The sequence below is a fragment of the Podarcis muralis genome, chromosome 9 (genome assembly GCF_964188315.1).
Source record: "Podarcis muralis chromosome 9, rPodMur119.hap1.1, whole genome shotgun sequence".
NCBI classification, from domain to species: Eukaryota; Metazoa; Chordata; class Lepidosauria; order Squamata; family Lacertidae; genus Podarcis; species Podarcis muralis.
The window spans coordinates 41,110,341-41,134,935 of NC_135663.1; the positions used below are offsets into that span (position 1 = coordinate 41,110,341).

General features: G+C 40.4%; 1 protein-coding gene across 1 annotated transcript in view; it reads left to right on the top strand.

Annotated features, from left to right (window-relative positions):
• The first annotated feature begins 1,247 nt into the window (after positions 1-1,247).
• The window catches only part of GUCY1A1 (guanylate cyclase 1 soluble subunit alpha 1), a 35,999-nt gene continuing 12,651 nt past the window's right edge, over positions 1,248-24,595 (top strand). The window contains exons 1-3 of the mRNA XM_028742993.2: positions 1,248-1,458; positions 19,868-20,225; positions 23,790-23,851. Coding sequence (XP_028598826.2) covers positions 19,980-20,225; positions 23,790-23,851 — 308 coding nt within the window. The 5' untranslated portion in view covers positions 1,248-1,458; positions 19,868-19,979. The remainder of the gene's footprint in view (positions 1,459-19,867; positions 20,226-23,789; positions 23,852-24,595) is intronic.

Below are 24,595 nucleotides of genomic sequence, written 5' to 3' on the forward strand. Positions count from 1 at the left end.
AGAGATTTTCTTGGTAACAATCAAAGGCCTTAGTTACGTTGGTTATCCTTACATGGAAAAATGTTGGGTGGTAGCCACCTGAAGTTTACTCAGCACATACCATTGAAAATCAGAGGTTTCCACATGCACACTGACTTCTCCATCCTCTATCCATCTAAAAGGGATGATCACCTTACAGCCAGTCAAAAACAACTGAGGGTGCAGAGCATGAAGTATGTGCCATGGGGAGAGTCTTGAGGGCCATATAGAGAGGTCTGGAGGGCTGCATTTGGATCTTGGGACTGAGGTTCTCCAATCCTGGTAGAACTCCTAATAATGGCAGGCAATTTATGACAGCTTGCGTCTCATCTATAGCACCCAGCAGATTGTTCATCTGTAGGCCCCCAGAAGCATCTCCACTTCTGCTTCTCCTGAGCATAGTCTTTATTGCAAAGTGTTTGACAGTGCTGTGGCAGGCCGCTCCCGGCTCAGAAGCAAGTTTGCGGCATGATGCCAAGTTGAAAAGGTCCATATAACTTGAAGAGATGGAAGGGATGGATTAACCGGGCTGGCCTTCTTATTACCGGTACATAGGCTAAGGCACTGGATGCTGGGGGCGGGGAGGAATGCAGACTGGAGGAATAGAAGAGTTCCCAGTGGCATCCAGGTATGTTTATCTGTTTGGGGCAAGCTACATATGATGCAGTGTGGTGTAGTGGTTTGAGTGCTGGACTAGGACCTGGGAGACCAGGGTTCAAATCCTTACTTAATCATGAAACTCACTGGGTGACCTTGGTTCAGTCACTCATTCACTCTCAGCCCCACCTACCTCACAGGGTTGTTCTGAGGATAAAATGAGGAAAACGCTGGGTGCCACCTTGAGCTCATTGTAGGAAAGATGGGATAGAAATGCAATAATAATAATAATAGTAATAGTAATAGTAATAGTAATAGTAATAGTAATAGTGAAGGTGTTTGAAGTTAACTCTCAACAATTCTAGAATAAGGGGGAAGGCTTTATGTGGCAGCCAAGAACCTATCCGTGTTTGTATTTAATCAGCATCCCAAGATGATGGGAAGTCTTAAAATGTGCCACCTAATGAGAGCCTCGCTCTTTCTTCTCCCCCCTCCCCGCACCTTGCTATATTTCCTCCTTTTGTGTCGCTTCGGCTGCTCCCCCCCCCCCCCGCGCGCGCTCCGCTCCTGCCGCGGCGGCTCTTCCGATTGGGCGCCCAAGAAAGCGCCTCCTCGCTTGGAGCGAGAGGCCGGGGAGGGGCCAGAAGAAGCGGCTGAAGCCAGCTGTCCAAACGCACGTTTCCAACATGAGTTCGCCGGGGAGAGGCTGTCGAGCTGGGAAGGCGAGCGGCGCTTTCCCCTCAGGCACCGCCGCCGCCGCCGCCGAAGAAGCAGCAGCAGCAAGAGCCGCCGACTGCCGCTCGAGCGCCGGGCGAAGCGAAAGGGGAGAAGCAGCGCGACGGGGTGAGTGGAGGAGGCGAGCGCCACAAAGCAGGCGGCAACGGGGCGAGCGCGCGGCGGTGGGGCTGCTCGGGTCGGCGGCGCGCGGCCACCTCTCGCTGAGGCGTCGAGGAGAAAGGCGTCTCGTCGCCGCCGCCAGCCGGGGCAAATGGGGACCCTGGACAGCGCTAGGGCGCGGAGGGGAGGGGCTGGCGCTGCCTGGCGCGCCGGGGTGTGGCCCTCTCCCGCCCTTCTTCGCCTGCTCAAGCGGTGCCTGCGCCGCTCCCTCGCTCTAGCCCAACCTTCACCGCGCGCCACCACTTTCCTCCTTCTTCTGCCCTAAATTGGTTCGCGGATGCCTTTCTCTGGGCATGGTCCACTTGAGGCAGGTGATGGGGGGAGCGAGGGGTATTGTTGCCGTTTCCCTCACCTTCCTATGCGCACCATTCCTTCACTCCCCCACCCCCACCCCACACGCAGTTGGTGGTTTGGAAGCTCCGCAAAGTCCTGCCAATAGCAAAGCGGGTTCCTCAGCCAGGACTCCTCTCCGGACCTCCCTACCCTCTCCAGAGAGGAAAGACGGGCCGCTCTCTCCTTTCCCGCCCTGCTGCCGCCGAGGCAGGTCCTGCGCCCGGCGAGAGGCTCGCGCGGTCTGAAGGGAACCGGAGCCGCCGCAGGAGCCTGCGGGCCCCGCCTCTCCCCCTCGGCGCGCCCGTCCCGCTCTCGCTCTGCCTGGTTCCCACGCTCCGGCCTCCGGAACGCGGCAGAGGGCGAAGCGACCCGGGTCAGGGCAGCGGGGTCAGGACGAGCTCGGGGCTTCCAGGCACCGGCAGCGGGGCAGGTTCGTGGGAAAAGGCGGAGCGAGCTGCTTCCACCCTCACCCTGTCAGGAGCTGGAGGGAAGGTTGCTGCCGAGGCCGCGCCGGCCTTTCCTCGGGCCGAGTCAAGAGTTGTCCAGAGTTGTCCTCAGCGGCCACCGTAGCTGCGCCCCTAAAAAGCAGCTCGCATGCTGTGCAAATACTTGCACAGGCTGGATGGCTGCTGCTTTAAATGTTATTTGTTCGTTATTGTTTCGTAACAAGATTTGCTCGGCGCTTTATAACTGTAACCGTTCTCAAAGCAGTTTGCAAGGATCTGTTGCATTTAAAAACCAAACCAAACCAAATCATAACTCCCCTTTCTTCCGAGGTCAGGATGGCGTCCGATTTTCTTCGCCCCCTTTTAGCTTCACAGTTGTCACTTTGAGATCAAGGCCAAAATCCCCACTCAGTCATGAAACTCAATGAGTGACCTTGGGCCATCAAGTCTTTCGGCACAGCCTGCCTCACAGGGTTATTGTGAAGATAGGGAAGGGTAGAACCATATATACAAGTTTTAACTCCTTGAAGGCAAGACACACTATTGATAGAATTGTAAATAAAAATTTAAAAAACACACAAAAAAATGTGTGGAGGAGAGCAGAATGGATCAATCATTTCATGTGCTCCATGGCTGGATCTGAATGTCCAAAACTTTAGCATTGTAGCCACTTATGTCACACTGTCTCTATCTTACAGGTATGTAGCCCTGTTGGTCTCCGTAGTCGAAACAAAATAAAAAAAGGTGTGCATGCACACAAAAGCTCATACCAATAACAAACTTAGTTGGTCTTTAAAGTGCTACTGGAAGGATTTTTTAAATTTTGTCTCTATCTTGTTATCAATTAAAATAAGGAAACTAAAACTAGAATCAGTAGTTAACAGAAACAAGGAGGAAAACAGCAGATGAAACCATGGTATAGTGTCAAAACGATCAGGAAAAATTAATCAGAAATGACACAACCCAAAATAAGGCATTTATTCCTGTTAGAGAAGAAAGAAGGAAATGTACTAGCTCATTTTCATGCTTTGGCACCAACCCTATCTCTGGTCTGTTGAAAACTTCATCTGTAGATTTTTGCGAATCAAGCTCAAACCAGACCAAGGCTGTTTTTTTCTGGTTATTTGGCCATTGTATCTGAGTATGCAAAATAAACAAAACAAAACTCCAATACCCAGTTGCTTCATCATTACCACCTTTCTTGGAGATAGCTCTAAAATATATAGTTGCACAGGGTGCATCTTAGAGTGCAAGTCAGACTGATTTCAGACATTAAATTATTGATACTTGCTTCACAATCTATAAAGAAACATCCTCCCCCCATCCCAACTCTTGAAATGTTGAGCATGATGTAGGCTATATGGTAAAAGGCTGCTTGTTTTAACTCTCCTTTCTTGTCCTTATGAATTCTTTGCCTCGGTCTCATCTACATTCCTTCCAGCAAGTTTAGAAAATAAGTTCTTATTTTAAAACCAACTTGACTTATTGGTGTGAATCTATTGTATGCTCTGCCCTTTGGAAATGTCTATTGAAAGCAGAGTTAAAGTAGAATTAATCGCTACAGGTTAGAAATATATTACTTTTCTGATTTACGATTGAGCACTTGGGGACAGTATTTTAATGTTTATCAAAGGCTCCATTGTTGAATCTGCTGTTGTTTCTGCCATTTGTGTTCATGGTTGTGAAGCAAAAACTAAGAACTGTTTAAAATCTTAAAAGTTTCTTAGTTTCTTAGCCAATTTGCCCCTTTTCTAATCCAGTATGAAAACATGCAGCTGGCATATGAGTAAAAAAACAAATAAATTAGTATGGTTTTTATTAATTATCTAACTGTATTATTGAGTGGTTGGAATTTAGGTGGCACTTTAAAGACTTGACAGCACAGCTCTTTGCATCTCTACACAGAAGTGAGTCTTGCTGAGTTCAATGGGACTTACTCCCAGGTAAATGGGTATAGGACTGCAGCCTAACATATTTGCTGTGGCATAAGTTTTCATGTCTCTGTTTTGTCAGGTGCATCTGACAGAAATGGATTCTGGTCCACAAAAGCCTATGCCAGAACGTATTTGATAAATTTTAAGAAACCACCAGAAACTTTGTGACTTTATTATACTTCCTTATGGGTTGTAATTTACCACCTACTTATTGTTGGCATCCATCTGTCTCAAGAGGCAATGGGTTACACCTCCTGGGAGGACGTCAAACCTTAGTGACAGGCCTGGGCAGTGTGTATGGAGGTCCTTCCTGCAACTCCTGCAGCTAAGCTGGTGCCAAACATATTGCTCTGCTTTCATTTGACCACATCAATGAGGTCAAGAGTGGGGGTCTTGTCGTCTGGGCCACCTACTGCATGTATTTTATTCTACTAACTTTAGATAAGCATGGTGAAAGAACAATATCTTTCAAAGTACATTGTGTAATACCAGAACAATATAGAAAGTGAGGTTAATGAGAATTATTTCATGATACATCTTTATGGAGTCACAAAAGAAGGTCTTAATGTGTAGCTCCTTATCTCACTGGTTAAGGATAAAGGTGTCTACTACAACAATTAACGCTGTTGTCAATAATTCTTTTTGGAAGGCAACAGTTTCATTAATGGACGACTAAGATAATCAGTTTCAAGGTATATAATTTATTGATGGATTTTCATGTCAGATCCAAAATAAAAATGTGGATGTGCAAAATACAGCTTGCAGTGTATTTTGTTTTGTTTTTAAAATCCAGACAGTCAGGATAAAGGGTTTATAGTTATGCTTCCAACTGTCTTGAGTTCATAGAATATCGTAAATTCTGCATTTTTAATGTTATAAAATCAACACACTCAAAATGCAGCCTGACCTTTGAGTGAACAACTACCACCACTACTCTTTTGGTTGATACTCGATTAGAATAATTAAACAGATCAAACCTGAAATGTTGCAAATTCAAGTATCTGTCTGTGGAATTCACTGCTGTGGATTCTGATGTGAGTTTTGAATACCTAATGGATCTTTCAACTGTTGTTGACATAAAATTGTCAGTAGTAATTATAGTTTTGTAATTGGATTGTTTTGTTGTTTTTTTTAAAAAAATTATTACCTTGGGACACTTTGTTTAAAAGGTAGCATATACATTTCTTTGATAAATGAATGAATAGTAGTTTTGTGGAAAATACAGAGGAGTGGGATGAATAAATTTAAAAAGAACAAACCAGAAGGTGCTGCCTTCCTAGATTGCAGTTCCTAGATTGGTGATGACAACAACTCTGATAGGGGCGGCAGCTGCTGGAAAATATGGTTTCTTATGTAATAAAACTAATATTTGTTTGAAATGGTTACATTGGCCGGTATACTTTTTATGCCATTAAGGAGAAGTCATATATTATATATTTTCACTGCTATCAAAAAGTAGTGAAACAGTCAATTTGTTTTCACTTTTTTATCAAACGGTAGGGAATGAAATCTTGTTCCTATGTGTATTGCTGTGATTCTGAAACTGAGATTAGGCTTTATTATACTCTGTCAATCATGAGTGGACCAGCTAGGCTGCTAGATAAAAGGCAGGCAGAGATACCCCAATCAGCTGAACTGATCATTATCTCTAAATAGAAGAGCAGTCAGAAGATTCCTTTCACTCTACAGTTGGGAAGGAGAAGAAACAAAGTGGAAAAGGTCACTAACTGATAATAGCCAGATAATTATTTTGGTGCTCCCCCGCCCCTGACAACTGAATGTGAAGCTAACATTGCAGTAGACCAGAGTATAATGCAGTTGTTGAGCAGTTATTTGAAATATATTGAGTAATTATTATTTTTATCAGTTTATCAGCTATATGAACTCCTTTGAGGTAATCCATGAAGTACAAAAGTGTGCCTTCTGTGGCAAAAACATTTGTTACATTGCTATTTAATAGCAATAGGTACATTTCTTTATTTTCATTTGTCTTGCCTTCTTTTCCCTTGGCCCCATAAGATGCGGTCTCCATCACGGAGAAACAAAGTTGATAACTGGGTTTATTAAACCTTATAATGCTTTGGAGGGCATTGTTTGGAATCTCAAAGCTGCAAAAACCCACCAAGCAAAAAAAACCCTGTTTGCTTGGAAGTCATACCCCACTGAAATCAATGGGGCCTAGGGCCAATTCACACCAGTAGGTAGGCTCCACACATGGCTAGATTCCACATATAAAGTAGAATGAGCCTTTGTCTTGTGTATGTTCCCTGCAAAATACAGAATATATGCCTCATCCACATGCTGCAACTACTCCCTTCTGTTGCATATGTGGAATTTGACCCTAGTATATTTGTGTCATGTATGCAGACAGGATGCATTCCACATGTCACATTGTACATACAGGGCAGGGGAGAAGCCATCCTAGCACACGTGGAGCCAAAATGCTGTGGCATATTAGGAATGCGCCTTTCCTTTCAGAGAAGTATGTTTAGGATTGCGTCCCTGAGGGAGCAAGCTAATCATAACCGACTATCGGCTGAACCAATCTTGCAAAATGTTCTGCCAAAAAAAAGAGCAACATATTTCATGGATATAACCTTTCTTGCCTTCTGTGTAGAGAGAGAATAAATCAAAGTGGAGGCCCATGTACCTTTCTCAGATGTTGTCGTAGAGGTCTCTTTCATTGCACAGGGTTTGCAGCTGCTAAGTGCTTCTGTTGCAGCAATCACATTTGGCAGCAGCTGAAACCATGTTTGTAACCTGAGTTTCCCCCACCCTTTCTTTCTTGTGCAACTATGGATTTTCTCACCTCAAATGCATACTTAATGGGCATTGAAATAAATCTGTTGAAGATGTCACAGCTGGACTTTTACAGCTTCCTGCGAGTATGAAGGCAGAACATGTAGAGGATTACAGTAGTTAAATAAAGTATAGTTTTGAATTTTTCGAACTGTTTTAAAACCAACAAGAGTTCAATATAATTCATCTGAGTTCCACTTTATGTTTATTTTAGTAGAGTAGTGGGGAGCGTGGATAGGCATGGATATGTATATGAAAGGTTAAGAGAACAATGGCTTTATGTTTCCATATGTAAAAAGTCAGGGATAATACACATAAACAGTTTTTGGAAAAGCAGATTTGTCACTTGCATTGTTATATCCCTTGAGAACAGTCCAGCCCATATTGTAATTAGGTCAATTGTAACACAGAGAATCTTGGAGAATAATTTGGTTTGTTTATGTGTGGGTGGATACACACACACACACACACACACACACACACACACATATAGATAGAATGGGACTAAGTATCATTTCTTAGGTCCTTCTGTTCAAAGTGCCCAGGGTCCCAGACATGCCCACTTGAAAGTGATTGCTTAAATAACATTAATTATATAAGTATGCAAGAAAAATATTGCAGTAATGAATTTATTACATTGATAGAATTTGGATGGAAATTTCCATTTGCCCAGTTTGTTAAAATGCTTTAGACAGCACTCCCTAAATGCTATGAAATACAGTTCACAAAAAGGTTAGTTGTGTTTGTTTATCTTTATTGCCTTTCCCATGAATTCAAGGAGGTTAATAGCATTGCAATAAATATGCTACCTTTTGCAAAGCTTGGACATACTCAGCCACTACTGATCCTTACTAAACTAGGCTAGCTCTTCCAGATGTTTGGAATGCTAGTTATATCTATACCTCTCAGAGTGGGGTCTGAGATCACCCCCCCCCCGCCACACCCAGGGAATGTATTGCCAAGTATGGATGGACAAATCAGTGCACATCTGGTCCATGTCAGTTTTGCATGTGTTCATTCATGAGTCTGTTCTGCCCCATTCATGCATTAATTGCATTTTTTAAAGTCCACAGAAAAATGTATTTAGAGATGCACTTAATAATACTTTATAAAAGATATATTTGTACACATCTATCTCAATGTACACATTTCTTGACATATTGTATCACAAAAATGTATACTTTTTGCATTTTGGTGTATTTTTAAAGCTGAGAACTATGTTAGCTATTTCAGAGAAGCATTAAATCCAATAGATAATTACATTCTGATCTGTGCATTAGTCCAGAAGGTGTAAATTAGGTCAGTTTGCTTAAAAATGTGACCTGAACAAAATTTTTCTCCATCTGTAGTGCCAAGAAAGGGAAAAGAGAAACACTTTTGAATTTAGACAAAGAGAGATACAGTTGCTACATTTTTGGACTTGACTGGTATAAGCCTTAGGGATGTCCTGTTGCTTTTGACAATTGATGCCTGTTTATATACTTGCTTCCCATTCAACATAACTTGTTTGTTTGAAGATACAAAAGCAGTACAAATCTCCAGGACTCTTTCCTCACAAGGACACTGACCCTGTGAAAGGCTATTCCCTGGCATGTTCTATGGCTTGGGAAATTGGGCAATACGAAACACTATTGTGTAATATGAAAACACAAACTTTATCACCCAAAAGCTTCACAGTATCAGTGAATTGTGCCACCATTCTGTGGAAGAGAATTACAATATTTCAAGTAACCAATGGACCAGTGCTACTAAGTTAGTAAATAAATTGGAGAAGCTTGTTCACATTTGTTTATTCGCCTGCCTCCCCCACCCCCACCCCAACAGGGGCTAAATTCAGCTTACAGATAAAATAGGAACAGCTAAAAACATAACTAATGAGAAATATTTAGCATAAGTCTAACCACAAATTTAATATATGTAGTTTATTTTTTAAAAAATACTGTGGCTTATGGAAGGAATGTTTTTTGGTGTCAGTGTCCGATGAAAAATGGGGAAACCGTTGCACACCTTAAGCACTACTTTGGCTGGGAAGTTTCCTAGAGCTTGGTTAGGCAAATTCAGAAATTGGATGGTTTCTTTTCCATACGTTTTGATCTTCTCCATTGATCCATTGATATCATCCTTTGAAGCTGTTTGTGTGAGATGAGGTTGGTGTCAAAAAGGTGAATTAAAGGTCTGTGAAATGTTAAGACAATTTGCCAAGGTGACGTTAGGGTGATTTTAGATAACTTAGAAAAAGATGAGTCTGGGGGTTTTCCTCTAGTTTTTAAAGTTTAGCTATCCAGTGAGTCTTATAGTTGCTGACCTAGTTCCAAATCAAGCTGAAGGGAGTTAGCAGCCTCTACTGACTACAATAATGTTTTGCATGTTTATTCTAGAATGACAAACACAAATATAAAAATTTAAAAAATCACAGGATGGGCGAGATTCTAAAAAACACACCAGAAAATTCAGCAGAAAGGTTACACTGTGTGTGTGTTTGTGACATGGAAGGGAAGTGGGTAGAGGCCAAACAGACTAGAATTTGCTTAAAATGTCAGTTAAAAGTGCTATCTATAATCAAAGCAATTTATGCTAGTTGGCATTCTGATGAGTTCCAACAGTTAATATGCTGTACTTTCCCTTTTTTCCTTAGTGTACTGAAACTGCTCAAAATGAATCTGGTAGTACAGATACTATGTAAGAATTTCTACATAGATTTCATCCACCATTTACATAAATATAACATTGAGGAGTACAGTATTCAAATGTGCAATCCCTCCACATATAGTTTGAAATGGTACAGTTTTCAAGAGTGCTATGTCAAATGATTATTCTGAATAGGACAATATGCTTTCAGAGGAGTAAATCTTTTGCAGTAGAAACAACAGTCTTGTGGCATCTTGAAAACCATCAAATGTATTACATTGTTATGTGCATGTGGAGTGGCTGGTTCAATGAGACGTACACACACAAGCTTCTTAAGTAGTATGACAATGTTATGAAATGACATGAGCAAATCTACATGGCAATGTAGAAGGCATGGCACCACTAATTCATCACCTCAAGTAAAAACCCAAAATGTTAATGATTGCTCATGTGTACCCAGTAAACAGGAGCATTTCGAGCTCAAGGAAAGGTTATAAAAGAGTTAATGCTTGCACTGAGTCAAAAGCACATTGATTGTCTAGAGGCCTAGACAAAGCAAATAGTAATTAAATAATCTCTTTCCAAGCCAAAGGCTTCCAGTGACCTAGAGATGATTAATATAGTTAATATGCCCTTCAGGAGAGAAAGGGGTTGCTAAATATATGTTTCAAACAGACACATTTAGCATCAGTCGGTCCAGTGCAATGTAGTTCAGTCTGGTGAGATCCTTTCCCTCCACAAGTCTTGGCTGGGGTGGTGGGGGGAAAGAAAGTGCTTTATAATGCAAAAGACATAACAAAGATAGATGAGGGAGTTAGGCAAGATGTCGATCGTGGCTTTATATTTCCATAAGTACTGCTTATAATCTCTAGTATATGAAAACTGTACAGAGGGAAATGGGGATGCAAAGAAGGAAGTTCAGTTTTGTGCATGCATTGTTGTTCACAGTGAGTGCATAGTGTGTGTGTGTGTGTGTGTGTGTGTGTGTGTGTGTGTGTGTAAACTTCAATAAAACATTAAGTAGGAAAAAGGACAGCAAAGTGGACTGAATGAAAAAAGGAAGGAAGGAGCTACTATAAAGTACAAACTGTATACAATGCATTAATCATATGGAAGGGAATACCTGTTGGGCCCCCCAAAGCACTGGAACTATATGGGTGTAACAACATGCTTTTGTGTTAGAAAAGTAAGAAAACTGATTGAGTATATATTGGAAAATTGTTCTGCATGGTTATCTTATTTAAAGGGATGTAACAGTTGTTTAGATTGGAGAGGATTTATTTTGATCCTGCAAATCTGCTTTCCTGTTATGGAACAAACACTGACCTTCTCCATAAAAGCTAAAACTGTATTCTGTGTCTGGCACAGCCTGTATGACACCGGCAGCTCTAGTGAGACAAAATGGCTTGTAAAAAGCTGTTTTTTTTATACTATTGATCCATCTAGCCCATTATCCTCTCCACTGATTAGCAGTGGTGCTTCTAGGGTATCTGAGAAAGGTCTTTGTTATCTCTGCTACCCAAGATCCTTTTTAACTGGAGATGCTAGGAACTGAACATGGCTTTTGTGCATGCAAGGCATGTGCTTTACTGAACCACAGCCCAGGGTGCATACAATGAGGTTCTTCTACGTTGGAATGGGAGACTGCGACAGTGATGGTGGCTGCTGGTAGCTGTACTGTGCTAAACTGAAGTTTGTGTTCAATTCCCTTCAAAGTGTAGATTGTGAAATTGCACAAGTTTTAGGATTCTTGTGCTTCATCCTATTAAGTTCTAGTGCAGAAGCTTCCAATATTGGATTGTTAGGCTCTGCTTGTAAACCATAATTTGCAAGAAACTTGAGCAGATTCCTTGGGTCTAAGAAAATGTTGGTTTTTTTTCTGTTGAAATGAGTAAGAGCAAATAATTGTAAATCAAAATACTTCACCTTTTACCTACACTGAGATGTGAATTGTGTTCGGTTAATTTCATTCATTTCTAAAATCTGTATGCTGCCCTTTGATGGTTTATAAAAGGAAAACAGTATCAAGCCTCATTATAGTTTTACACACTGAACACTGCAATCATATACATGTCTCCTCAGAAGTCAATATTGCTGAATTCTGTGGTCCTTACTCTCAGGAAATTGTGCATAGGAATGCAACAGTATTTGTTTAAAATAACCAGATAATACAAACAGGTCATTGTCATCCTTTTAAACTCAACTGGGGGAGGTATTTGGGGTTTCAAAATTGATAGTGACAAGTAGCAAGATCTTTTAAATGGTTTCACCTGTGCTGTCAAATTTTGAAATAGAGCCCTGGTTAAGGTGGCAGGTGGGATATAAAAATTTCATAACAACGTGGATAAAAATCAAAAGAGAAGGGGAGTTTTTCTTGTACCTCTGCCCTTGTCCATGTAAGTACAGTCAGCTGGAATATAGCCCGGAAACTAATTGGCAACCTGCAATAACAGTTTGCTTATTAGGGTGGTCACTTAACACTTCTCCACAAAAGAGGACACTGATTTGTGTAAAATTTCCTTCCACTAATTCGTATGTACAGATACAAATGTAGAATTGATTACTACAATTTTAATAGATGTACAATATAGTGAGAAAGATTGAACAGGTGATCTGTGTGCTTGCTCAATCTGCTGTCCAGGTGCTGCTTTTGATGGGCAACTTCAAGGTCCCTGCTCTCCCTTCTTATGGGTCTTTATCTTTAAAACCAGACAGCTCACCAACTAGAGGATTCCTTCAAACAAAGGACTGTCCTCTGTAAAGGAGAACATATGGACACCCTATTGTTTTTGCCCATTGTGGCTGATACAAGTCAACACCCTAGCTGTTGAATAATGAAGGGGGCTAAAATACATTGTATAACTTGTTATGGATTACAAATGAATATTAATATTAATGTCACAGAGCAAGCATGGCAGTTAATGAATATTAATTCACTTGTTCCCAGGGGCCACTCTAAACTTCAAACTCAGTTATTTTGAGACCAATGCATTCACAAGCATAATCTTAAGGTACTTTATTCCTAATGACACAGAAGCTAAACTGCATGGGATGTGGGAGATTTGTGACTGGTTCTCACTTTTAGTTTTTAATTAAAAATAGCCATGGGGTGCTTTGATTTGAGTTGGATCAATGGCCCTGTGGGAGGGGCAGTCCAGCAGTTTTGGTGCTGACTCCTTCCTTTGTGCCACAGCTCTGAACTAATTTAGAGCTGCCTGTGGCTGCCTTGAACTGAAAACGAAAATATTGGGAGGTTTAATCAAAGATCTCCTGCAGTCACGTGTCATTTGGACTCATTTTCTTTCAATAAACTCCAAATTCTGCTGTAACCAATAAGCCATACTTTGGATAGTAAATTCAGTCTATGAATAACATATTTGCTAATAGGCCAGAAGTATTATGTACAATACTGACTTCATTGCATTGCAAGTTTCAGCTGCTAAAATGGGACAAACCTTTAAATCCTGTGTGCAGGTTTCTATAGAATCGTTCTGTTGCTTGCTCTATTCTATGTTCTCTAGCTGACTGTTGTTCACATATTAAAAGAAAAATGTGTGAGGCAAAATGTGTGTATTTACAATGTATTTCCATAATTTCATTTCAGGAGTAACTGGATAGGCGGTGGGAAACATTTGACATTCTAAGTCAAATATTAACAGCTCTCATATCTCAGCTCCAGCTTTGCTACTTTAGTGACAGTGTCTTGTCGCTTTGGAATCTGCTCTTGTTGTCAGCTTGATACATCGCTTGCTATGTAGGATTTAATTCTCTGCTGCAAACAAAGTTTAAAGATTCTGTGCCCAGTGTGGGGTGTGGGATGGGTGTGTGAATTATCAAAACATGTTATAGTGGTACTGTTTTTCCATAACACATTGACTTCTCCAAAGCTCCTGAATGCTCCAAGAAAATTGGGTTCTTTTATTTCAGTAAAAAAAAAGTATCATAGAAAATAAGTTCTTTAAAAAGAATTCACCATGTTTTGGCTCTAGTTGAAAAGAAAACATTAAGGCTTAGACATGTGTGGTGTATCTTTCATCTCCACTCCCCACCCCACCCCAGTTCATCTCCAGTTGTGTTCCTGTCTAGGAAATAATCCAAATCCCCAGAAGTAATGCATACCAAAACATAGATTTACTAGGCATTTTAAGAATGATAATATGCCACCCCAATCTCTGAGTGGTGCAAGATTCCAGGGGGTTCCAGGAGCTTACCCAGGGTTCAGTTTCCTTGGGATGAGGCAGAGCAGATACACTGTGGTGTCTTTTCAATATATGGTTTATTTCTACATATATACAACCTGAGCCTAAAATGGAGGGGATTGCAGCATTAAAACCCCCCAGAAGGTCCAGCTTCTCCCATAGCCACAACTTTGGAGGCATGCGCAAATCAAGCATTGCCCTCACTCTCTAGCTTCTGCCTGCATCTAGCCCAGCTTCCTCACACACTACCTATTGTGCTTCTCACTATCAGCCAGGGGGCACACCCATTTGACGTCTGGCACAAAGCCATTTCCTTTATTATACTAACTACCATGCGACTGCGGGTGGCGCTGTGGGTAAAAGCCTCAGCGCCTAGGGCTTGCCGATCGAAAGGTTGGCGGTTCGAATCCCCGCAGCGGGGTGCGCTCCCGTTGCGCAATCCCAGCGCCTGCCAACCTAGCAGTTCGAAAGCACTCCCGGGTGCAAGTAGATAAATAGGGACCGCTTACTAGCGGGAAGGTAAACGGCGTTTCCGTGTGCGGGTCTGGCTCGCCAGAGCAGCGATGTCATGCTGGCCACGTGACCCGGAAGTGTCTCCGGACAGCGCTGGCCCCTGGCCTATAGAGTGAGATGGGCGCACATCCCTAGAGTCTGTCAAGGCTGGCCCGTACAGGCAGGGGTACATTTACCTTTACCTTACCATGCTTAAGCCCATTAACGCATCAAGAAGCTGGTCTGGCTACTTCCAACAATTGAATCCTCCATTAGATTTTAGCTCTTGCTGGATCCAGGATGCCAAAAATTAGAAGGGACTCTGGCATCGTACAGACTAACCCCCACCCTCCCAAACTCACAACAATAACAATTATCTGGTTTGTTCCACCCAGATTTTGATGTGAAAGACTGAAGTCTGCATAAGCAGGAGAGATGAGCAAAAGCAGGCATCTGATGCAGTTAAATCAGTGGGATGCAGCTCCCCATTGGTTGGTATATGAAACCTGTGCCAGCCTGTTAGGAGAAGGGTGGCTGGGAGGGTACTGCTGGGGCAGAGGATCTTTGCTTCAAATAGCTAGTGTGACACAGGAAGTGGAAGCAATGATATTTTACAATTTACACCATAGATGGGGAGCTCCTGTTGCTCTTGGACTCCAGCTCCCATCAGCCACAGCCAGTAGGGCCAATGGCCAGGGATGATGGGAGTTGTGGTTCAGCAACATGGGGAGTGGGCACAGGTACCTCCCATCTCCAACACCCATTTATAAAGCCCCCCTTCCCTCGTTCGCCCTGCCTCACCAGAGGTATTCCACTTGCTAACAGGTGCATTTGCAGTCTTAAATGAAAAACTAGATATACGTAAAGTTTATGTTCCTGTCATGGTTCCTTAAGACTTGTCTCCACACAGCAGTCTTCAGACATTTATAATCATGTTAGCCCAGACTCCAGATTTCTGGAAATTAACTTTCTGCCTAATACATAATTAAATAAGTGCCTCCAGAACATGACTAATCTATATTATAAAAATAAGAAGTAAGTACAAAAGATCAATAAGGTATGGGAGAGGCTTTGTGTTTGAATTTTAGTATTACAGATTAGTCTTGAATTTGATAAACTTTGAAAAATAGTCTTAAGATGTTCTTCCGTGCTAAAAATTATTGCATGCATTGTGGTGTCAGAATCAAAATGAATTCTGGAGAGTTCCTTAATTTCATGTTTTGCTTGTCATATATGTTCATATTCTGTTCCTGTCTGTTGTTTAGAAAGTTTCTACCACACCATGTGGTAGTAACATTAGCATGGGAGAAAGGATGGACCTATTGGGCAGTCTCACCATCGCACTGAGCCTTCGATGAGGACATTGTTTCTATATTTAGTTGCTTTATATGGAGTAAACATAATGGATTGATTTATGAACAGACAGTGATACAAACAGATGTTATGCATGCACAAGAGATAACTATGTATGTAGAGCTTTGATACTCTTTTTTTGTTTGTTTTTATACTCTTGTTTCAGTTTAGCTCCCCTGCCCCTGCAGGCTTGCAAAATATTAACTTGGAAGCAGCCCTTAATTGTTTTTAAGTTATCAACACCATACTTCACTATCCTCCAAATGGTTCAGTAATTTTGCTTCCTTTGTTACACTGTACCATGTTTTGCCTGTGAATACTTTCTTTCTTTGGGTGTTTTCCGATGCAACCGTATAGCATTTTTAAGAACTCTACTGCCTTAATAATAAAAGAACAGCTATTTAAGCAGCTATTAAGTTAACATTTCTTTGTTTTGTACCTACTGAGAAGTAAGGCTTGAACCCTCCAATATCCCTGGCATTTAAGGTCTGATGTCTGTTTTATGGGTAGTGTTCATCCCTTGAAATTCATTGACTTTTTATTTAAGTCCATTCTGAGTATAACTTAGTTTATTATAATCCTACATGTATGACCACATTTCTATCTGTGCAGAATACTTGTTTGTGTAGATATTTACACGTAGAAGAATGGTAATTATTTTTTCATACCTTCTGAAATCTCCTGCCATTTCTATATGCTGCCTTTCTAGGTTTTACTGACACTGACTAGGTTTTACTGACACTGACAGAAGCTTGATTTTCATAACTTAAATAAAAAGAACACTGCATAAAACATAGCAATAGATGTAAATATTGCAGTTTTCCCCATGAACTACTGTGTTTTACCTTATACTCAGTTTACCTAGCGTGCAATCCGTACCCAGCTGAAATTATTTGCCATGGACTGTAATGACTTCAGCCATGGTTTTCAAAGAAGGCCAAAGAAATCTTTCTTTTACACATCTTAATAATAAAGCTAATGGCTTCGGAACTATTTTTGTAATACTTGTTGCCCAGATAGATCAAAATAGATTGATTCTGCCTCCTTGTTCCAGGAATATTTCCCAGTTACTTGGCAACGAAAAGTAACCCTTTGAGAACTCCTTTGAAATAATAATAACCCCAGTGTACCAACCAACCTCCTTTTGTCAGACAATGAGTAAGTTTGGTATCTGTGATACATAGACTACGCAAGTTGGGTTTGGTGAGAAGATGCTTGTTTTCTCCAAGCAGCAAGGTAGCTTGGTACTCAACAGAGATTAGTTTGATTGAAACAAAAAAAAATTCCTTCCAGTAGCACCTTAAAGACCAACTAAGTTAGTTCTTGGTATGAGCTTTCGTGTGCATGCACACTTCTTCAGATACGTATCTGGTATCTGAAGAAGTGTGCATGCACACGAAAGCTTATACCAAGAACTAACTTAGTTGGTCTTTAAGGTGCTACTGGAAGGAATTTTGTTTTGTTTTGACTATGGCAGACCAACACGGCTACCTATCTGTAGTTTGATTGAGGTGGAGTTAAGGCTAAAGAAAGTAGCTATGTGACAAATACGGCTTCATTTGCCCTTACTTGTTCTTGCTCTTGTGGCAGGCTGAAACCTAGATAAGTTGAGTGAATCTTTTCTGGAGTGTTGAGTTCAGAGGATCATCTTGATAGAGGAAATAGACCAAATTCTTCTACATTTCTATGGTTCTATCACTGTCCTGTTTATCTGAGTCCATTATTGTTGCTCTCTCTTATAACACTGGCTGCAAAAATGAGGGGGGTGGAGTGGAAACCAGTTCAGTAAAGAATAAATAAATGTGTTTATTTTGGACACACAATGTGCTTCAGTTTGTTGAGTTTTGATCTTTATTTAAATCATGCATAGCCTCTTATCCTCTATCCCACCCTCTCAAATGGATCTTGCACATAATATCAAGCTCATATGGAGTACACACTCCATATTCTCTTCTGGCATGTAAAGTTAAGCCAGCTTGTTTATATAATCTAAGTACTTGTCAGTTTGTGCTTTTTGAGTGTTGTGTGCGATTCTGTTTGCTTATGTATATTCTCAGTATGAATAGATCTTTCGCCAACCTGGCTGGCTGTACTTTTGCTTTGTTAATACTGTAATCAGATTGGTTGGGAGACATAATGATGATATAACCAAACAACTACACTGGCTTCTTTTGCAAAAATAAACTATTTGTATATCCAGTGCTGTACTGTGTATATCTGCCTCTATGACAAAGCACACTTTAAAGACAACAGAAGACAATCTACACATATCAATGATGTGTTTTGCTGTGCCTTGCACAAATCAACCTAAAATCTCTTGCGTAGGTTGGGAATGAGTAAAATTGAGTGGATCACACTTGCAGTGATGGTTTGACTAATACATAGCAAAGTAGTATGGGTCATATCTATCATTCTCCAGTGACTAGTGCAAGAGTCCTTGCGCTAATGGATGGGCAAAGGTGCGCAACAAAATATTCCACCTAGGAATTGCACTAGCAGAAGCTTCTTACTCAACAGCAGATTTTTGTTGAACCATCTTAGGTCATGCACTTGTGTTTTCTCTTGCACCACAATGTTCTGCCAGCACTACATGACTTTAACTTAGTGTTGCACGGGATACAGTCCGATGTATAATGTCCTTTATAATGTTTCAAATATGTTCATGCATTGCAGTGGGTTGGACTAGATGACCCTTGTGGTCCCTTGCAATTCTACAATTATATGATTCTACCACATTAACATTTAGATCATGAGAAATGTTATGATGTTCTAGCCAACCTTTGATGTATCCAGATGATTGCAAAGTGATAGCAATGGAAGAATCCAGGCTCGAAGTTGCTGGTACTTAGCATCTGTTTTACACATTATTTTCAGAATAAAACCTACTGCCAAAACATGTGAAAGAAAAGTAGGGAGTTAGGTTTTGTACATTACCTTACAGGGTATTGAAGTAGTTATATTCACAAATAGAGGAGGTTATTTTTGTTGTTGATCTGGAGACGTTCCAAATTTTCTGTACATAAGGTACATAGGACTAGACAAATATTGCTCTTCAGCCTCCAGCAACAAATAAGATACCAACCTTTACTCATATTATCTTATTTTAGTTACAGAGGTGGACTCTACACACATATAAAAAAAACTCTGTGAAAGTGCTTTTTTAAAAAATGTGTTGAAAAATACATTTAATTTCCATAGCTCACTGTTGCCATCCAATATACATTTGTATATTGCACTTTGCAACACATTTAAAACATTTTATTTGCAGCTGTGTAGCTGAGCCCTTAGTGCCATTACTCCCTGTAATTGCACCATAATGGCCGTGCTAGTTGATGCTGCAAGTTAATTCGCCCTCCAGCAGCGATCATTGCAGAGGTTGGTACTGTCCCCATTGGACATGCCAGGCACACTGTCACTCACTCACAAAAGAACACAAAGTCTGGAAGCGTCTTTATGGTCAGTGAAGGTCTGCTAGGATTGTGCCAATTAATTTGGAGAAGCTATAATTTATCCAGCTGATCTCCAGGTGAATTTCTTTTGAAATAATATGCATCCACTAGAGGAGAATAAGAGGACCTAATTCTCAGTGGTATACTGGAAGCCCATATTTCTTATATCTAACCTTCCCCTCTTTTTTTGTACTGAAAAGACAAGTGATACTGGATTGAATCCTGGAAAGATACACAAGTGAATGTAGTTTTCCTTTGGGGCTTATCCACACGTGCCCTTCCTCCGCTCTTTCCAGGCGTGGTCTGCACTTTAAAGCTCCAGGTCCAAGTGCCCCTCCTTTTTTTTGCTCCAGAGTTTTCCCCATGAAAACCCATTCTTAAAAATTGAATCGGAGTAAATGGCAATCCCTCTACCTTTTGACATAAATGCCATTTTGAAGTATATGGTGTTGAAGGTGGGTTTGTGGATTTTTAATTCTTTGTGCAATTGTCCTAACCTTTCAAAGTACTGGACTGGGTGTATTCTTGTTCACACATTACATCTACCATTTGGCTCTGTGTTGTATGAAGTAATTGAACATTAGGTCAACTGTGAAGTCATGCTTGTGTGTTGCAAAGCCAGAGCCTGCTGAATTAGGGAAGCTTAGGTTTCTGAAGTTGAACCAAATTAAACAAATGTACAAATGCAGTGCTTCTCTTTTCTGTTTCATCTTTTGTTGCAGGGATATAAAGCCACAGTTGTTCCTGCCATCTTCTGCTGTCAGTTAATAGAACAGACATGTTCAGCCCAAACTAGAGAAATTCACAACTTTGGTGAACAGAGACTTGTGCAGTATGTTCTGTACCAAACTGAAAGACCTGAAGATCACTGGCGAGTGCCCTTTTTCGTTATTGACCCAAAGTGGGATTTCAGATGAAAATGAGGATGAATGTGCAGAAGTGCCAAATAGTTCCAAGGCTGCTTTGCCAATTTGCAGAGAAAAGACTACGCACGGGAACCTTCCACAAAGGAAAACCAGCAGGAGCCGAGTGTATCTGCACACTTTAGCTGAGAGCATCTGCAAACTCATCTCTCCTGAGGTATAAATTATTATGATGCTTTGATGAAGGTAGTCTAAAAGACCATTCTAAGGGAGGTTTTAAAAGAAAGCCTTTTAAGCAATAATTTTAAAAGCAAGACAATTTTCACTTGATGAATGCTCCTTTTCAAACTCTGTTCTTGACGTTGGTTCTGTTTTCATTTCTAATTATGCCTAATCCTGTAGTTTGAAACCTTTTGCATTTATTTAATCTTATTTCACTACATCTTCTGTGTTTAGGGAAAGGAAAGGAAGGATGATTAAAAGCAACTCAAATATGAAATGTTTACTCACACATTGCTTTAGCAGTTACTTAGCAAAATTTAAAGAGGTTAGCAACCTATGCGAAGTAAGGGTGGATAATACTTTGTGCCAGATGAACCATGGCAACATCTAGATGGAGCAGATTTACTCAGATTTATTCCATGTCAGGGCACCTTAATTTATTATAGCAGTGAATTTGTTGCAGCATTGATGAGAGAGATGCTTTCTGGAGCTTATTGCCATTCTGGCATACTAACATGTGAAAGTTTGGAACCATGTGAGTGGGCGCAATCACATAGGTCTTTCCCAACCAAACATATCCTGTAAGGAAGAGGTAAGATGAAGGATCTTTGCAACTGGCCTGCTGCACTTGGCTTCCTAATGTTTTGATGGCAAAATAGGAAGCCATGGGGAAGCAGCTGTGGTAACAAATGAAAAACCCAGGATTGCAATCCCGTTATCACAGCCCACCACCAAGTTATGTTTTAGACCACATCTCAGAAAACAAAAGATATTGTAGAGCTGGAAAAGGTGAATGGAAAAGAACTACTGGAAACCACCTAGTTTTAATGGAAAACAGTTGGAGCAACCTACATATAAATTGGTACAATATTGAAAAATTGATGTGTAGATAAGTGTGGCTTACACTGAGCACAACAGAGGGGGTGGTGTCTGTCATCTCATCTATTGAGCACTGCAGAAGGAATGTCTGCAGTGTGGGTAGAGAATTGCTGGTTAATAATAATAATAATAATAATAATAATGCTGTGGGAACTGAAAAGGGGGAAATGAAAACTTATGGATTATAACCACAAACTTTCAATCCAGAAATCCAATACACTATTAAGGGCAAGGGCAATTTTGCTAATTGGATGCCAAATCTTTACATGTTCTTTATTACACATCTCAGCCCCTGCTTTTTACGGAATGTCTTTTTTTTTAGTCTTCTCCCTATTGTAGTTTTAGGAAAGGCATCCGTAACTCAAAAACAGTTTATAAATCCATGGGAGAGTGTGACAAGCAGCAAATTTAGTGGGCAATGCAGCAGTGTCTAAAAGCATTCCTTAGTGAGACAAGTAGCCTCCCAACATTGAGTCAGACTAATGGTTCATCTGTTTCAATTCAGTCTATCCCAAATATCATCAGGTGTTGTTTTTTTTTTGATTCACTGAAGCATAGATCTTTTTCATTGCACCACTGTATGGGGTTCTTTAAAAAGCGATTGGGCAAGTCGTCTTCCACATGCAAAGTATACTGCCTACCAGGAGTAAGGTATAATATTCATGCTGCTGTCTTTTACTTAAGCTTAAGCTCATTTACCTGAGTGTAAACTCAATAAGACTTATTTCTAAATAGACATATATAGGATTGTGCTGTAAAATATATATGAAAAGAGACATCTCATTTTGTTATATTTAATGTTACATAATGTTAATGTATATACTGAAATGATAGGATTCAGATATAACCATAGAACCTTCATTGTTGCCTCTAGACTTGGCTTGCAGTTCATTGAACTGGTACACTGACTGAGAAAATGTCCCAACATTGCTTTCAAAGGTGCAGATTGTTGCAAAGGGATTGACTGCATTATATGTGTGTGTGTGTGTGGGGGGGATACACCTATCTATAAAAACTGGGGCGGGGAGATTTCAGGCTTGCTGGATTTACCAGCAAGCTTTGTTTATTTCAGCATCCTAAATTAGAGAGAGGGAGTCATTTAGTTGTTGCTATCATTAAATAACTGAGGCAGAAACCCTTGTTGATCTACTGCAAAGCACCCAGAGATCTCCCAGTAGATTGTGACCAGCTTTCTTTCCCCTGCCTTAGATGGTCTTAGATTTGTTTAAAAGTTACTATCTCTCGTCACTGGATGTACGCAGTTTCCACATGGAAAACTCAAAAAACTGAGAAGGTGACTATCGTGCCTTGGATCAACACATGCTGCTTCCATTGACGTCAGTGAAAGGTTGTGTGCAAATATCATGGGGAGTGTATAGTGTGGCCCAAAATAGCATTTGATGAGATTCAAGATACTAGCAAATTCATGTGGGGCTTTGTTTGTTTCTTAATTCGTTGGTTGGTTGGTTTTTTAAGAAGATTGTAAGTCCAGACTCAAATAAGGAGTTGGAAAGCACTGCACATATTGTTTCTGTTTAGATATAAATATTAATTACATCTTGTTTTAATAAGGTATAACATTCGTTCAGTTGTTCTTTTTATTTCAAATGTAGAACACAGCCTTCATTACCAGTGTAGTTTTTTCTTGAGGCAGCATGGACATACTTCCATTCTTTTCCCATAAAACTGCTGTCTACAAAGTGCTGTGTGTCACTCAATTCAAGGTTAATGAAAGACAATAAAACATTATGTGCCCAAGCTTGGAGATCCTGTCATTTTCACAATATGCTCATATATACTGACTTTCATATTAGGAGGCTAAATAGATAAATAGTTCAATCCTCTATTGGGGATTTCCTGTACTGAGCAGGGCATTGGACTAGGCGACTTACACAGTCCCCTCCAACTCTATTATTGTATAATTTGGGCATTCTGATACATATATAAGTCCTGAGATACAGTTGACCAAACTTCATTATGTGTTAACTGAAGGGAATTGCAGCATTATCTTTCTGTCAAAGAAATACTTCCGTCCTGAAAGCTTCCATGTGTTCCATTTTCATATGTGACATCTATCCTTCATTTCAATGAACTGAGTCAATACAGACACAGATCACCTTCCTTCATTGAAATAAATGGACAGGCCCATACAAATGGGAAACTATGTGTGCTCATCAGAGCACTCCATGATTAATCACTGAGTTGGAAGGGCTGAGGAGTAATGAAGTGTATCCAATGGATATGAGTGCACTGCATCTTCATTTGTCCACAGTGGCATGTGAATATGGACAGTATTTGGAGAGTAACATCTGTAGCTGGGCATCTTATCAATGGAATGGGCTGTGTAGTAAATTTCCATAACAGTGATACGGGCCCACAGTTGCTTGTTGTGTTAGTATGGGAACTTACAATGTGGTCTCGCTGATCCATATCTAGTCTAGTGGCAGGTGCTTTGGTACAGAATGCTGGCCATCTGAAAACATCTGTTACAGTACACTGCACCATAATGTAGACAGGACAAGTTGGGGACTCCAAACACACACAAATAGGTGTGTTCTAATTTTGGATAGAATTGCATTCTACCTTTAGTATAAAGTTTGCAGCTCATTCTAATATGAAATTCTAATATATGAAATGCTTAAACTTGACATTTGAATTAATATGACTTTTCTCCTTTCAGTATGAAAGGTTATATCTTGCATTTCAGAGGACACTAGCAAATAATAAAATAAAAGAAATCAGGTAAGTTAAATAAGTTAACTTTTTGCAACCAATAACAAGTGCAAAAACCAAATAGGAAGTTGGATCCCATTTACGGTAATGACTGCACAGATTATATAACAAATCCCTATGTTAGTGAAATCAGGTACCATAAATGCCAAACACAGTCTTAAGTATTAAGGTATCAAACAACAATTCAACATTAAGACACTGGAAACTTTTATCAGTTTGTCATTGTACCAAGACTGAATTTTGAGCAGTATTCCCTTTAGAGTTTTCCTCTCTCTATTGCGAAGACATTTTGTGTTTGCCTGTTCCTACAAATGGGAGTTGCAAAGTTGTCCTTAGGCATGAGAACTAATAGCTTTAAAAAGTAGCTGACTTTTACTTTTATTTAAAAATATATTCAGCTATATATTTTCCCTAAGAAAGGGGGAGGGGTTGCATAGGAGTCATGAATCTTTATAATGAAAATTCAAGTCAAAGCAGGGATTGGACTAGGAGGCAAAATTTCATAGCAGTCTTGCCTAGTCTCTGATCCTGCTACTCTTGGAAGCTAAAATTCCTTTCATAATAACTTGAGTTTGTAGAACTTGAACACTGTGGCACTATGATTTTAAGCTAACTCAGCTGTGAATCCTACTGATATTTGAGTGTAGGATTTGCTTCCAATTACTTGGCGGTGGTGGTGAAGATACAGAAAGATGCTAGTTCTTTTGCTAGTAGTTGTGTAGGAACAGAATAGGTTGTATGAGGAAGAGACAC